This window comes from Heliangelus exortis, chromosome 1 (genome assembly GCF_036169615.1).
Source record: "Heliangelus exortis chromosome 1, bHelExo1.hap1, whole genome shotgun sequence".
Lineage (NCBI taxonomy): Eukaryota > Metazoa > Chordata > Aves > Apodiformes > Trochilidae > Heliangelus > Heliangelus exortis.
Genome location: NC_092422.1, coordinates 182,147,638 through 182,160,382, shown reverse-complemented (window position 1 = coordinate 182,160,382; position 12,745 = coordinate 182,147,638). Strand labels below are relative to the sequence as shown.

At 44.6% G+C, this 12,745-nt stretch overlaps 1 protein-coding gene and 1 long non-coding RNA gene across 7 annotated transcripts in view; both read right to left on the bottom strand.

Moving 5' to 3' along the window:
- Positions 1-3,346: 3,346 nt before the first annotated feature.
- CELSR1 (cadherin EGF LAG seven-pass G-type receptor 1) overlaps positions 3,347-12,745 on the bottom strand; it is a 163,460-nt gene continuing 154,061 nt past the window's right edge. For 2 of the 6 annotated variants that reach the window (XM_071733850.1, XM_071733851.1), the window contains exons 29-35: positions 11,353-11,478; positions 10,920-11,056; positions 10,311-10,414; positions 9,307-9,474; positions 8,046-8,288; positions 7,473-7,737; positions 3,347-5,600 (exon numbers count right to left, since the gene is read on the bottom strand). In XM_071733850.1, the coding sequence (XP_071589951.1) occupies positions 5,576-5,600; positions 7,473-7,737; positions 8,046-8,288; positions 9,307-9,474; positions 10,311-10,414; positions 10,920-11,056; positions 11,353-11,478 (1,068 nt within the window). In that variant the 3' untranslated portion in view covers positions 3,347-5,575. The remainder of the gene's footprint in view (positions 5,601-7,472; positions 7,738-8,045; positions 8,289-9,306; positions 9,475-10,310; positions 10,415-10,919; positions 11,057-11,352; positions 11,479-12,745) is intronic. The other 4 variants (XM_071733852.1, XM_071733854.1, XM_071733853.1 and 1 more) reach the window with 4 other exon arrangements.
- Positions 6,398-7,054, bottom strand: LOC139791527 (uncharacterized). Its single transcript, XR_011723956.1, has 2 exons — positions 6,766-7,054; positions 6,398-6,730 (listed from the first exon to the last, which is right to left on the bottom strand). It is a non-coding gene; the product is annotated as an uncharacterized lncRNA (long non-coding RNA).

Sequence of the window (12,745 nt, the reverse complement as noted above, 5' to 3'; positions counted from 1 at the left end):
CGTGGCTATCGCTTGCCCACGCAGGGGGAATGGCAGCTGGGAAGCATCTTCTTGCAGGGGCTTGAGGGGGATCTGTTCCTTCCTCTGCTTACCCAGCAGAGCTGGTGCTGGAATCACTCCTATTTCATACTTCACTGCATTTAAAAACATCACACGTAGGGATCCACTGCTTCAGAGTGATAGAGGCTCTAACATACAAACAGGAGCTGCTGTCAAATGACCAAAAAGCAAGAGATTTTCTTACACATTAGTGCAGAGGGTTGGTGTTTTTGAAAGCTGTTATATTGTCGGGGGGGCAAGGGGGGAGAGAAGCCAGCGTGTAAGAAACCAATATTGGAAACCACCCAACTGGGGGTTTATGGCAACAATTTTAATGAAAAAGAGTGGCAGCACCTGGAAAGCTGGAGCTTTGCAGTTCACAAGTGGATCTGATGTAAAATGACAGCTTTGCAAAGGGCAGGATGCGATCAAGAAGCCTGAGGCCGTGGTGGGAAGGGGACAGTCCCACATTTTGGGCAAGGATGGCTCTGGGACACGGGGTAGCTCTCAGAGAGTCAAGGCACCTCTCAACTCAAGAACAGTCCTTTCAACAGGCTGTGGTCTCATAGCAGCCTTGGCCACCTTCAAGCAGCACCAGCTCAGAGACACCAGCTATTTGTACCCCCTCCCCACTTCAGATGAAGGCAATAGGCTCAGAGTATGTAACTCAGGAGTTTTCAGGAGCAGACAACATATTCACAGTGCTCCAGGAGCAGAGGCGTGGCAGGAGCAGATGTCTGGCCAAGAGGGGAGGGAGAGCACAGGGTGACAGCGGTTCAGGGGGATTCTGGGGGCACTCACAGATACTTTTATGTATTTCAAACACAGTAATGGGTTAACATGGTCTCTTTGCAACACATGCATGTCAGACAATAATCTTATTTTCTTCTTTAATACAGCACCTGGCTTGGTGGATAAAGGAGCAGCAGCAGATGGAACTTGTCTTCAGTAAAGCTTTTAGTACTGTCCTACACTGTTTTCTCATACAGAAAACACAATCAGTGCAGGGTGACATTCATCACATCAGGTAGGTACAAAACTTGCTTGGCAAAAAAGTAAGTTTTACAGGAGACCTCTTGGGCTTAGTTTTTTGATATTTTCATTCATGAGTTGAATGATGAAATAAAAGATAGCTTGTAAAGGCTGCAGGTGCTGCCAAAGGACTCCAGGCATCCTGGCATCCTCACAGACAGGACTAAAATCCAAAGAATGAGAAATTGGAGAACAGATCAAAAAATCAAGGTATTAGACAGGAAAGTGCAGTGCAAATCACTACTTACAGGGAGCAAAAGTGAGCTGCATATGTGCAAACAGGAACATAAAGGCAAGGCAGAAGCTCTGCAGAAAAGGCTATGGGGCCCAAATGCATCCCAGCATGGCCCTGGTGCTGCAGGTGATGTTGATGTGGGCAATGGTAACATCTCACCAGGGCTGCTGCTGGGCTCTCTCTTTTCTGCAAACTGCCCCAGACCTTGCAGGGGCATCCATGCTGCTGAGTGAGCTGTGTGCCCAAGCATCACGTAAGGACATGGACAAACTTATCAGGCTGGGAAGTGCTAGTACAGGCTATTCACACATGTACTGGAATCATCATTTAGCTTCTTAAGAACATTAGACAAATCCCCAGTCTCCTGGGTTGCTGGAGCAACTGGAGCAGCTGGGCTATGTGACTGCCTAGGTTACTGCAGCCTTACTCTGCTAGGATGCTGCCACTGGTCCATCTCTTCTGGAGTCTTTTTTTCTTACCATTTGCTTAAGTCAAATGTCATTTTAAAGATCAGCACAGGAAATGAAGATTTTCTTTTTTTTTAAATTGGTTGTTGGTAGGCCTACTGCTTGCATTTTGTGGGCTGCTCTGGTCTTTTCTCTCTTGGCCATCTTCAGAAAGGCTACAGTAGACCTGGGAAGGGCTTGAGAAGGGGAAGAAGGAAGGCTAAAAGGTACAGCATTGTTTCTGCACAAGTAACAATTACAGAGATTTGAGCAACTCAGGTGGAAGGAGACAAGCCAAGTGCTCTAGGATGGAGCCTGTCCTCCACTTTGTCCTAGAGCAGACCACTAAGAAATGATTGCTCATTGCCTCTCGTGGTGTAGGCAGCAAAGTTGTCCATTGCAGGGGACAGGAATGAAGCTGAAGATGAGTAAGAACATTTTCTTGCTGCTTCTTACTGAGTCAGATAACCCACTGTGTACCAGAATACAACAGAATTTGTTACTGGAGAAAAAAAAATTGGCTGCTGGAGACAAGTGCAGCCCCTCCTGCTGGGGAGCCCCAGGCTGTGGCATGCTGGGGGCTGTGGGCACTGCCAGATCCTCCTCACCATTTAACATGTGGCTGATAATCTTCTTTTCTTAAACATCTGCTGCTGGCCACTACTGGAGGGAGGATCCCAGGCTGCTCTGTACTGTAACCATCTTCCTCACCTGAGTGCCTGAGCTTTATTTATGCTTTCCACAGTAAAATGCACTCGTACTTGACAGACTCAGGTATTAGTGTTCCATCAAAAAATCAATCATTAAAATTTTGAACAGGTTCCCTTTGGACTGATAGTTTGAGTTTGTTTAATGTCAAGTTTTGGCAGAGCTGTTTGCAAAGTGAAGATTCTGTCTTGAATTTTGCCCCTAAATCATGACAGTAACCAGGTTTTCTCTCTCTGACCTCACACTATTCAAGTTTATTGCTTAATGTTTAGAAATTTATGGAAAAGCTGGGCAGAGGACACTGAGCAGTACTTTTTCTCTCCAGAAGGCTGGCAGACACATGCAGGTCACTGCTGTCCTTGTGAGATGCATGAACTTGGACTTGCACAGCAGCCTGAAAAGTACAGAGTGAGCAAGACACCAGCTTGGCCTCCACTGGCTGGAGAAAGTCAAGAATGTGGCCAAGGGAGTCTAAAGAGATGCTGAGCATTGCAGGGTTTCACAGGCTGGGCTGCCTGCCTCGCCCCTCTAGCTCCTCTCCAAACCATTTTCTAAACCCTGAGCTCTCCTGGCTGTCCACTTTGGCCCAGGTTAGCAGAATGTTTTTTTCTTCCATGGACAGTTTCCCAGGTGTGAGAAATGCTGCAGGGATTGGACCAAAGGAAAAATCAAGTGATGGTACCCTGGGCCAGCAAAGAGCTCTGGGTTGAAATCAGGGTGTGTGTCCACCTGGAACAAACCCTCCCATGAGACACCAGCCAGGGCTGGAGGCATCCTGCAGGCAGCAGCAGTGGCTGCATCCCCCCTCCTGCTACTTTCTAAAACCCAGGGAATGCTGTTTGCACCCCCAGCATCTGTACTGCACTTAAAATAAATCAACTACAGATCAAAAAAAATCTTAATTTATTGTAAAATTCTCCTTTCATCTGTGCTGCAATTCCAGTGTTCTGCACATTAATAAATATACATTTGTTAAAAAAAACAAAACAACAACCTCCAGTGTCTAATCTGCCATAAAGCTTTTAAAAAGTCATAAAAATAGGTTTTAATTTTTTTGTCATTAATACAACTGACCCTCATTTACTGAAACAATTCTGATCAAAATAAAAACTACCTACATCTCACTGGGACAAAATATACATACACAGATGTAAAAACAACTAGTGTGGATTATACACAATGCCTGAGCACACAGCAAAGTGCCAGACCCTTAAAACATTCAAAACATTTTTTCAGTCAGTAAATGTCACACAGCATGTTGCATAATTTCAAAAGGAACAGCATCCTTCCTCCCCCATCCCATCCAAAGGCCTCCTTGATATTTTGAAAATGCATAGGAATATAATGAAACCATATAATGTTATGGTACACAGCTTTCCCTCAGCTCCTGCATTTAATTTAGCCTGAATTTCTTTTTTTTTCCCTTTCATACACACAGTTACACAAATGAAAGTATTTTCCCAAAAGGGCTGCTACAGCAAGCAAGGAGCTCCTGAAAGCCTTGGTGGCAGACAAGGGCTCCTGAAAGCCTGGGTCAAGGCCACACCATTGCCACCTTAATGAGTCACCTATTTCCACCATGAGGAGCTGCCAGCAGAGCTCTGCCCCACACTGCTGGGTGCAAACTTTTTCACATCTTATTTCTCCTTTTTTTGTAAACACTGTAGGAAGCTCAAGATGGTGGACAGGCCACGCTACTTGTGAAACCAGCAGATTTTGTGGGAAACATGACACCTTAAGCCTTCCATGTGCTCTTTGAAACACCAAGAAGGCCAGGACTTTTTGACAAAGAGCTGGGCAGTGAAACCTGGACAACTTTAATTGACCTGTATTTCTGCTTTGATTAGCAATGTTCTGACTCCAGTGGGAAAGAAATTAACAGTAAAATAAAATACTGTGCCTGAAGCAGAACCTGCCCCATGGGAGGAGGACCCTATTCCTGGGACATGCAGAGCACTGGTTTGTCACACAGTGAGACCAAAGTCAAAACCTACCATATAACGACACCACTTGTTGTCTCCTTCTTGGTAAGGGAAATATTGATTTGACTTCTTCTAGACAAGGACTGTGTTGAAAACTTAGATGAAGATACGACTTAATTTAAGTCCTGAAGTTCAGTTGCTGAACATTTCAACACACTTGAGAGAAGAGATCAAAACACCAAGAAATGAAAAAACAAAATGTTTTTTGTGGGTTTTAGAAGAGGTTACAAAAAAAGCCCGAAACATACTGTGGCCTTATAGTGTTGAAAAACCTGTCAACAGAACTTATAAATTAAAGTAATGGATTCCAATGTAATCTTTACTGTATTACTTTGAAAACTGCATTGCACCTTAAGGTGGCTTCCATGCAAACCTCAGTTACTTTATCAAATGCCAAATTCAAGTAAAACTGTGCAATGTTCATATAAAAAATATCAAACCCTCTTTTAATTGGTTTCCTATTATCAAATTAAGAAGATCAGTATAAATGTAAAATATACAAAGGAACATTTTCTTTAGCAACACCATACAAAATATATAAAAGTATCTACACTTTTTATATATATATATATAAAGGATTTTTTTTTCTCTTAAGACAACATGTCCATAGGGGGGTGGATAGAGATGCTGGCATAGAAACAAAAGGACACTTGTTGGGATATTTCTCCCGAGAGCCCAGCAAGATGAAGCATTCCTGCTGTAGCTGAACAAAACTCCACAAGAGATGTTTCCCGGTGGTTGTCCTGAGGCTGATGGATTGACTTACTGTAGGTCCAGTGTGATAATAATGTGGTTTTCCTTGGTTCTCCACAGTAATCAGCAATCCCTGCAGTGCTGTCTGCACTACAAGCAGGTACCCGTCCCTCACAGTGCATCCCTGGGGCCATTTCCATGCATTTTGGCAGCGTGGAGCACAACCACACAGCAGCCTCATTGCAGTGCATCTGTGCACTGTGGTACTGTGTCTGCCACCAGTGGTCAGAGTTTGTCAGAACATGAAACCTCGTGGGAATGGGTGCCCACCTTGTCCTCCTCCCTGCGTGGCCACTCCGATGAAGTCCGAGGTGGGCAGGCGGTGACCCTGGGCCGAGGAGTCCAGAACTGCACAGCAGCAATCACAGTTTCCTGATGGTTCAAATTGAAGTTTCATTACTGCCTCTGTTAGTGAGAAGAAGTAATCATGCAGGCTTAGGGTTAAACAGGCACGGGCAAACCACTCCACTCCAAACCACCTCATCCTTTCTAGTAAGAGCTCATGCTCCGTGCAGTTACCATGCTTTGCCAATCCAACACTTGCAAGGGGGGGGATGCTGCACTGGAGGGGAAGACCAGCTGGGAGAAACAATTCCAGACAGTACACAAAAGATGCACTCTTTAGAGGAAGCTCTGCAGAGGGATAGTATCTGGCTAACGTTTACATAAAGATAGGATGTTCACACAAAAATCGGTCAGGCTGTGGAAAAACTGGCAATTCAGACAGATTCATGCATTCTGCTGTCAAGCAGCAGGGTTTCATGGCATGGAAAAGGTGCACAGATAAAACATTTGTTTAGTAGAAATTGGCTGGTTATCCTCCAGTGATGAATGCATTACCTAGTGGTAGCAAGTAGTTACTGTTTGTTAAAGACATCTCTGTTTCCTGGCTAACCAGGGTATATTTCAACAGCCAATTCCCAGCAACTCAGAAATGTACTTTCATAGTGAGCTGGGAAAAATCTGTGCACCCATAACATGTGTGTCTTAAGGATGGTGGGACAATGTCAGAGTTAAAGCTGGGTGAAGTATTTTCTCCTGATCCTGAGAAAGAATGAAACTATTATTTGTGTTAATACAAGGAAGACTATGAACAGAAAATGTTTTTCCAGACTTTACATGTGGCTGTTGTCCTTACTTTAAATATGAGAATTATGACAAGTAAAGAGGCTTCTGAGAAAACCCTTTGGTTGGAAGCCTGAAAGGTTTGATTTAGCTTACAGTGGCAAACAAGCTCACTGATCACCAGGCAGTGGGTGGAAATTGTGCACTTGGTAATCTGGGGTCATTAGCCTGATGTAGCACTTTATCTGCAGCCTTGGCATCTCCTGCCCCAAAAACGGTTTCCCTCTGCCCAGCTGGACACCCACCCCAAGCTTCTGTCAGCCTAGTGCCTTTCCCCCAGGAAACACTGGGCTCCCTCAGGGGTATTCCTCACTGGGATCTTGTCCGCCCCATGCTGGCTGCCAGACACCCACAGCTGCTCTTGCTGGTCTTACTGGACACGCATCAAGAACTGCTGCTCCAGGTTTGCTCTGCACTTATTCTCTTCCCCTTAGGTGCCTGGTACTGGCCACATTATAATTAACTGTGCCCCATTAGTGAAAGGTTCCTAATGGCCCCTGCAAAAGGAGTGGACAGGTGAAAAACAGAAAAAAACACAACTGTTCCCATGGTCCAAATGGGGTGAAGGTGAGGGGTGGGGGCAGAGGAACAGGAGTGGGGGATAACCCTGAGCAAAACCTCTGGGGGCACGCACAGCTCCTGGGGGCATGAGTGGGCATTGCTGAGCCATCCTGGATAACTGGCAGTGTGAGAGAGCAGAAAACACTCCTCCTTGTCCTGGTGATGGGCTGGGAAGGTGATGACTTCAGCAGCTCACCAGGGATAGATAATGTGGGAGCCTGGTTTGCTGTGACCAGGAGTCACCATGCCAAGTGCAGCAAGTCCCACAGCAAAGAGGTGGGACACATCTAGTTCACTCTAGTTCCCAGCATGCCAGTAACACATCAGCTTGCCAATTCAGAGCACACCAGGGTGACCAGCAACGTGTCTGTAATGGTACCTTGCTTGTGACTCCTGGTTTTGGCCTTCTCATCAGTGCAACACCGTGGCTTGTGGACATGGTGTGGATGAGCACCCAGAACAGTCACTGGTGAAGGACTCTGGTCCATTCACCAAGTGAAATTCTTGCTCAGTGGGAATTAGGGGCTGGAAAACAGTGGGAGAGGCCAGAGCCACAGGAAGTCTATCAGGGCATCCTGGTGTGGCACTTACTCTGAGTCTGAGGTGTCAGCATGTCCTGTTCCCACATGGATGTTCATGGCCATGCCATTGAGCTGGTCTCGAGACTGCTCCCTCCGAGCATTTTTTACTGTCACCCCTGAGTCTGAGGGAGAGTGAACCCCATCATTTGTCCCCAGGGAAGTAGTCCTGGATGAGATCGTGGTCTGATTAAAATCTGACAGCTTTTCCCGCAGTCGATTCTTCATATTCTTATCCACCAGAGGGGGAGGGTAGGTCACTTTATTTTTTAAGATGCCTGTTACAGAATAGAGGGGATAATGAGAATTTTGAAACGTATCAGTAATTTAATCTGGCAAGCTGTCACATCCAAGAAGTGACATTTTATATTTCTTAATCAGAATTTTAGTTTGTTACTTTATTTAATAACCAAAATATCAGACTTAATCAAATACCTATACCTATGGTATATCTGGTTACACAGGTCGGAGCCATATGGGAAGGGCTCTTCCCTGATAGAGCAACCATATGAATTAATTAATGCTCAGTAACATTCCCCCCAGCCCTTATTCCAGTCCAGCTGTGAGGCTGGGTTGGCCATGCTACCTTTCCTCTGCTCTGGCTGTTGGTTATTCTGGTGGGACAGAGGTCTGTTCTCCTTCTGCTGCCCTTCATTCTCCTTGTCCTGGGGCACATCACTGTTGTGGTTCACCTGGTTTTCTCTGTGAAGCTCTACATTCACCTTGGTTTCAACTTTGAGTTTCTGTCTGCTGCTGGGGTCCTCGCTGTCGCTGCCCATCCCGCACTCTGTGGGCCAATAGGGTTTCACATGATTGGGAAGGGGATCGACTGCAATGCAAAAAAACATCAGCTCGGAAACCACTTTTCATAGGTTTTCTTAACTACGGCCCAGCCAGTCCTGTTCCTTCTGGCTGGGGGATGAAGTTGTGTGCCAAACCAGAGCAAGGCTTCAGATGCACTTTTTGGATATCACTGCTCTCCAAGTGCAGCAACATCCACAAAACATGCCTGGATGGATGACAGGGTGTCCAGACCCTTCCCAGGGTAAGGTTGCTGGCTCTGTTACTGAGAGGTGTAAAACAAACTCACTCTCTCAGCTGCTCCAGAGCCTCCCACTGGCTCCCTGGGTATGCTGGCTTCTGAGCAGTGAAGGCATCTGAAGCACCTCATAGAATCACAGAATCATAGAATGGAGAGGGTTGGAAGGGACCTGAAAGATCGTCTAGTTCCAACCCCCCTGCATGGGCAGGGACACCTTCCGCTGGACCAGGTTGCTCAAGGCCCCATCCAATCTGGCCCTGAACACTTCCAGGGAGGAAGTGTCTGTGTAGAGCACTGGCACAAAGCTTGGACATTCATCACACTCATCTGACTTATCTTTAAGACAAGATAAAATGCACTTAGAAATGCTTGCACTCTGCCACAGTCTTTGTATCAGTGGTCCATAATCTCTCACTCTTTACATCCATGATCTCTCCAACCCTGCTAAATCCATATACTTGTACTGCATGAGCAGAGGTAGGTATTTATTCCCCCTACCCTGATTTAAACAGCTCCTTCCTCCTCTTCCTCTGTTAGACTTCCCTGGATGTGTAGCACCTGCCTGCAAACCCACTGATTGCTGCTTGTGCACCATAAATTGCAGATTTGCTCAAGCATCCATTTACTTGCACTCAGTCACCCCTGTGAATGAGCCCTTGGGGGGAAGAAAAGCAAAGCACAGTGGTGGGGATGCTGATGGATGCTGTCTCATTGTATTGCCAGTCTGGCAAAATTGTCTGATTTACTCTAAAGCTATTTTACAGAAACTAATAAACTCATTGCTCTCCCCTCACACTGGGAGTACCTTTGGGAGTGCTGTGGAGAGGGCCACGTTCATTATTTTTGGAAGTGGATGTGTTCCAGTTTTTCTCTGCCTCAAGCTCATCTTCCTCACTGTCTGATGAATGGGAGGAGGCATAAGAGCTGCTGTGTTCATCGAGGGACAGTTCACTGTCGGAGTCTGAATCGTGGTCTACAAATGTGGAAAGAGGAAACAGAGTGATGACAGCCTGGACAGGAGTTGAACAAATCTACCTAACAAACATACAAGAAGAAAAGAAAGGCGAGTGCCTGGTTCAGGCCATGTCAGGGATGAGCTCTTATAGCCATAAGTGTGCATAGGATTAATTTACAAGGACTGCAGCACTCATATAAGTAATTATGGGAAGCACACAACTGCTTGGCTCAGCTGGGGTGTGGGACCTCTTATGTGCACGGGAAATGCAGAACAGAATGGGGAGACTTTTTATCCCTTTTCGATATGCAGAGCAGTAACTCCACAACACCTCAAGCAACACAACACACAGGCAAACCAAGGTACCTAGAGATAGCAAAAGTCTGCAAATGCACTCTTAAAAACTGCTACAAGGTAACAGAATTTAACATCAAGACCCTCAAATGAAAGAAAGTCAGCAAAGAGACACTTCTCATTTTCCTTTACTAAACACCAAGCAGTCAAAAAGGATATTGCCTCAAGGTCTCAAATGTTAAAAGATCTCCAATTAAAAGTCAAGAGCAACAGAACATAATTTGTGAGAAAGAAAGAAAGAAAGGGGACGCCAGAAACTGTCAACAGCTGTGACAGGTGTCAGATTAGAATCAAACCATGGCAAGAAGCAGATACATGATATTTCCATTCTGGGATTCCCTAGTAAAGCAACCATTGCACACTGTGTTATGCCAAAAGCATAGTAAGAATCAGGCACACCAGGTCAGGCTAACTACTCTTCCTATTATAGAAGCCTCTTAAAAAACCTTTCAGAAGGAAAAGCTCACAACTGGGTCACAGCATTGAGAAATATTTCTTACCATTAGATTTTGATGGATTCCTATGAAAAATAGAGGAATCTGCTTCAGTCTGACCAGCCCTTGCTTGACTTGAGGATCCACTGAGCTTATGAGCAGCCTCATCCCTTAGAGAATAAAAACAGGAGACAACTTCTTGGTCACTTTACTGTTCTTAATAATGAGGCAGACATGCAGATGAGATTCTTCTGGTCAACAGCAGACAGCTGCAGTGGACACTGGCCAGGCTGTGCCTGACTGTCAATGTGGTGACTTTCACAGCAAGATGTAGGTTATCCTAATGTAGCTGTCTGCCTTTGGCTACATGAATCACATTCTGAAAAAGCCCAAAGTTAGTAAACTGTATCCCACTCCCTGAGACATAACTGGATTTTCAGAGGCAAGCAGCATGGCCCATACAGTTCATCTAAGAGTAATGTTAACCACTGCACTGTTGGAACTCCCCACCAAAGATGCATGCAAAAGAAAATGCACAGAAGTGATAGTCACATAAAGCAGAACTGTCAAGACATAAAACAAGCAGCATTTGAACCAAAAGATTTCTGTTTTCCACACGAGCAATGAAAAGGGAAAGGCAAGCACCTGAAAGCCATGCACCTGCCACCTGATTACCTGAGAATATATGCAAGGTAGCTATTGTGGCTCTTGGCTGACCTGACGGTGCTTTCTAGGGAGACTGTGGATTCCCCAATAGTTGTGCGATACATATTTGGCTCTTCTATGTATGTGTTGTTACAGTTCAGAGATCGCTGAAGGAAAAAAAAAAAAAGACACAAAGCAATAGTGAATGACCCTACCAAAACCCCACATTATTCACAATGGCATTAAAAGTCTTGAAGTGACCACATTGGTTTTGATACTGAGGAAAGAAATTATTTCCTCCCAAAAGTTTTAATTCAAACAGGAATCAAAACTTGTGACAGAGGCCAGCAGTAATCTTTGTACAAGTCACCAAAATCAAACAGAAAATTCACTGAACTACAGCCAAGCCCCCTGTGAGTGTGCTTAGGTAAGATCTACCAGAAAGAGGATGTTTTTTCCTTACAGTCAGTAATGTAGCTCTTGTTGTAGTGGAATCATCTGGAAGAGGTTTCTTTCCAGCTAAAGTGTTCTTCAAGTGCTTCCTGACTTCTTTGTTAAATACGCAGTGGAAGAAGAAAATGAACAGCCCCTGGATCATTTTAGAGAGAGGAAGATTAAGTGATTCATTATGAACAAATTGAAAATACAAACAAATATTAGAGAATATTGATTTTGAAATAAGCCCTGAATTTCAGTTTGTAGTCCATGATTTCAATAGCAACATTTATTTTCTGTATTTGACTGAAATGGTACTGATTGATCCCCTATGACTTCTTCATAACTTGCTTCCATATTCCAGTGTGCATAAGCATGTCACCCTCCCTCCTTGTTTGGAAGGAAACTTTATTCTCAAAATACCTAATAGGGACCTCAACATCCCACTGGAAGACACTGCAGGACATTTCAGGGTTGTACTTGCATTAAGTTTTTAGAGGTTTTACACTGAAGATGAGAGACAAAATCAACACATAAAACCACATAAAAAATACCATAGCCATTAGTGAAAAGCTCTGGAAATGGGGAATTTTTGTGAGAGGTGTCCTGTTCTGTTGCTTAGAGAACTTTAGAAGGCCCTTTAGAATGTAGAGATATATTGGGGGCAGAGAAATCCCAAAATTTGTCCCCTATGTTCCTTGGTTCAGCAACACCTCCTGGAGGGAAAATTACTGAAATCCTCAGAGCTGGGCAGTTGTTGGCTGCCAGGAAGATGTTAACAGGTTTTGCTGGGAGCAGGGGGCACACACATGTGAGCCTTCAGATATATTTGCTCTGAGGGAATTCATGCAGCTGCCAAATTGTTATCAATTTTGGTTGGAGATACAGTATATAGAAGCCAATCACTCATTAAGTTGCAGCTGTACCAACATCAGAAGATGCCTGCATTTCATGATTTCAGCCCAAGCAATTGACTATGAGAAACTTTAAACTCCAAGCTCACTTTCTAAACATTAATCAAATGCAATTCTAGCTGACATTAGCACTTTGAGATTATTCATTAAGAAAATTCACATAAGCATATCTTTAAAAATATGAGTTCAAAGAAGGCAATGGCAAGAAACACCACATACCACTGTGACTCTCTGAGCAAATTTGGAGAATCCAGCTGCTGAATTTCCTCCCTCTCGTCAGGTTTAATTTAATTTTATTTTAAGCTTACGGAAGTCTGCTTTTACAGCCTGAGTAGGTGTATTTATTTCAGAACACACCAGCTGCAGAGGCAAAGTAACCTTGCTCCAGGCTGACCTATGTGGTGTGCTTCCAGGGCATGGAGAGTTATCTCCAGAGGATACCCATCAGGCTTCTTTTTATATTTGGTTGCAATTTGTGGCTGTTGTGCTGCAGCTGACTAGCATGGC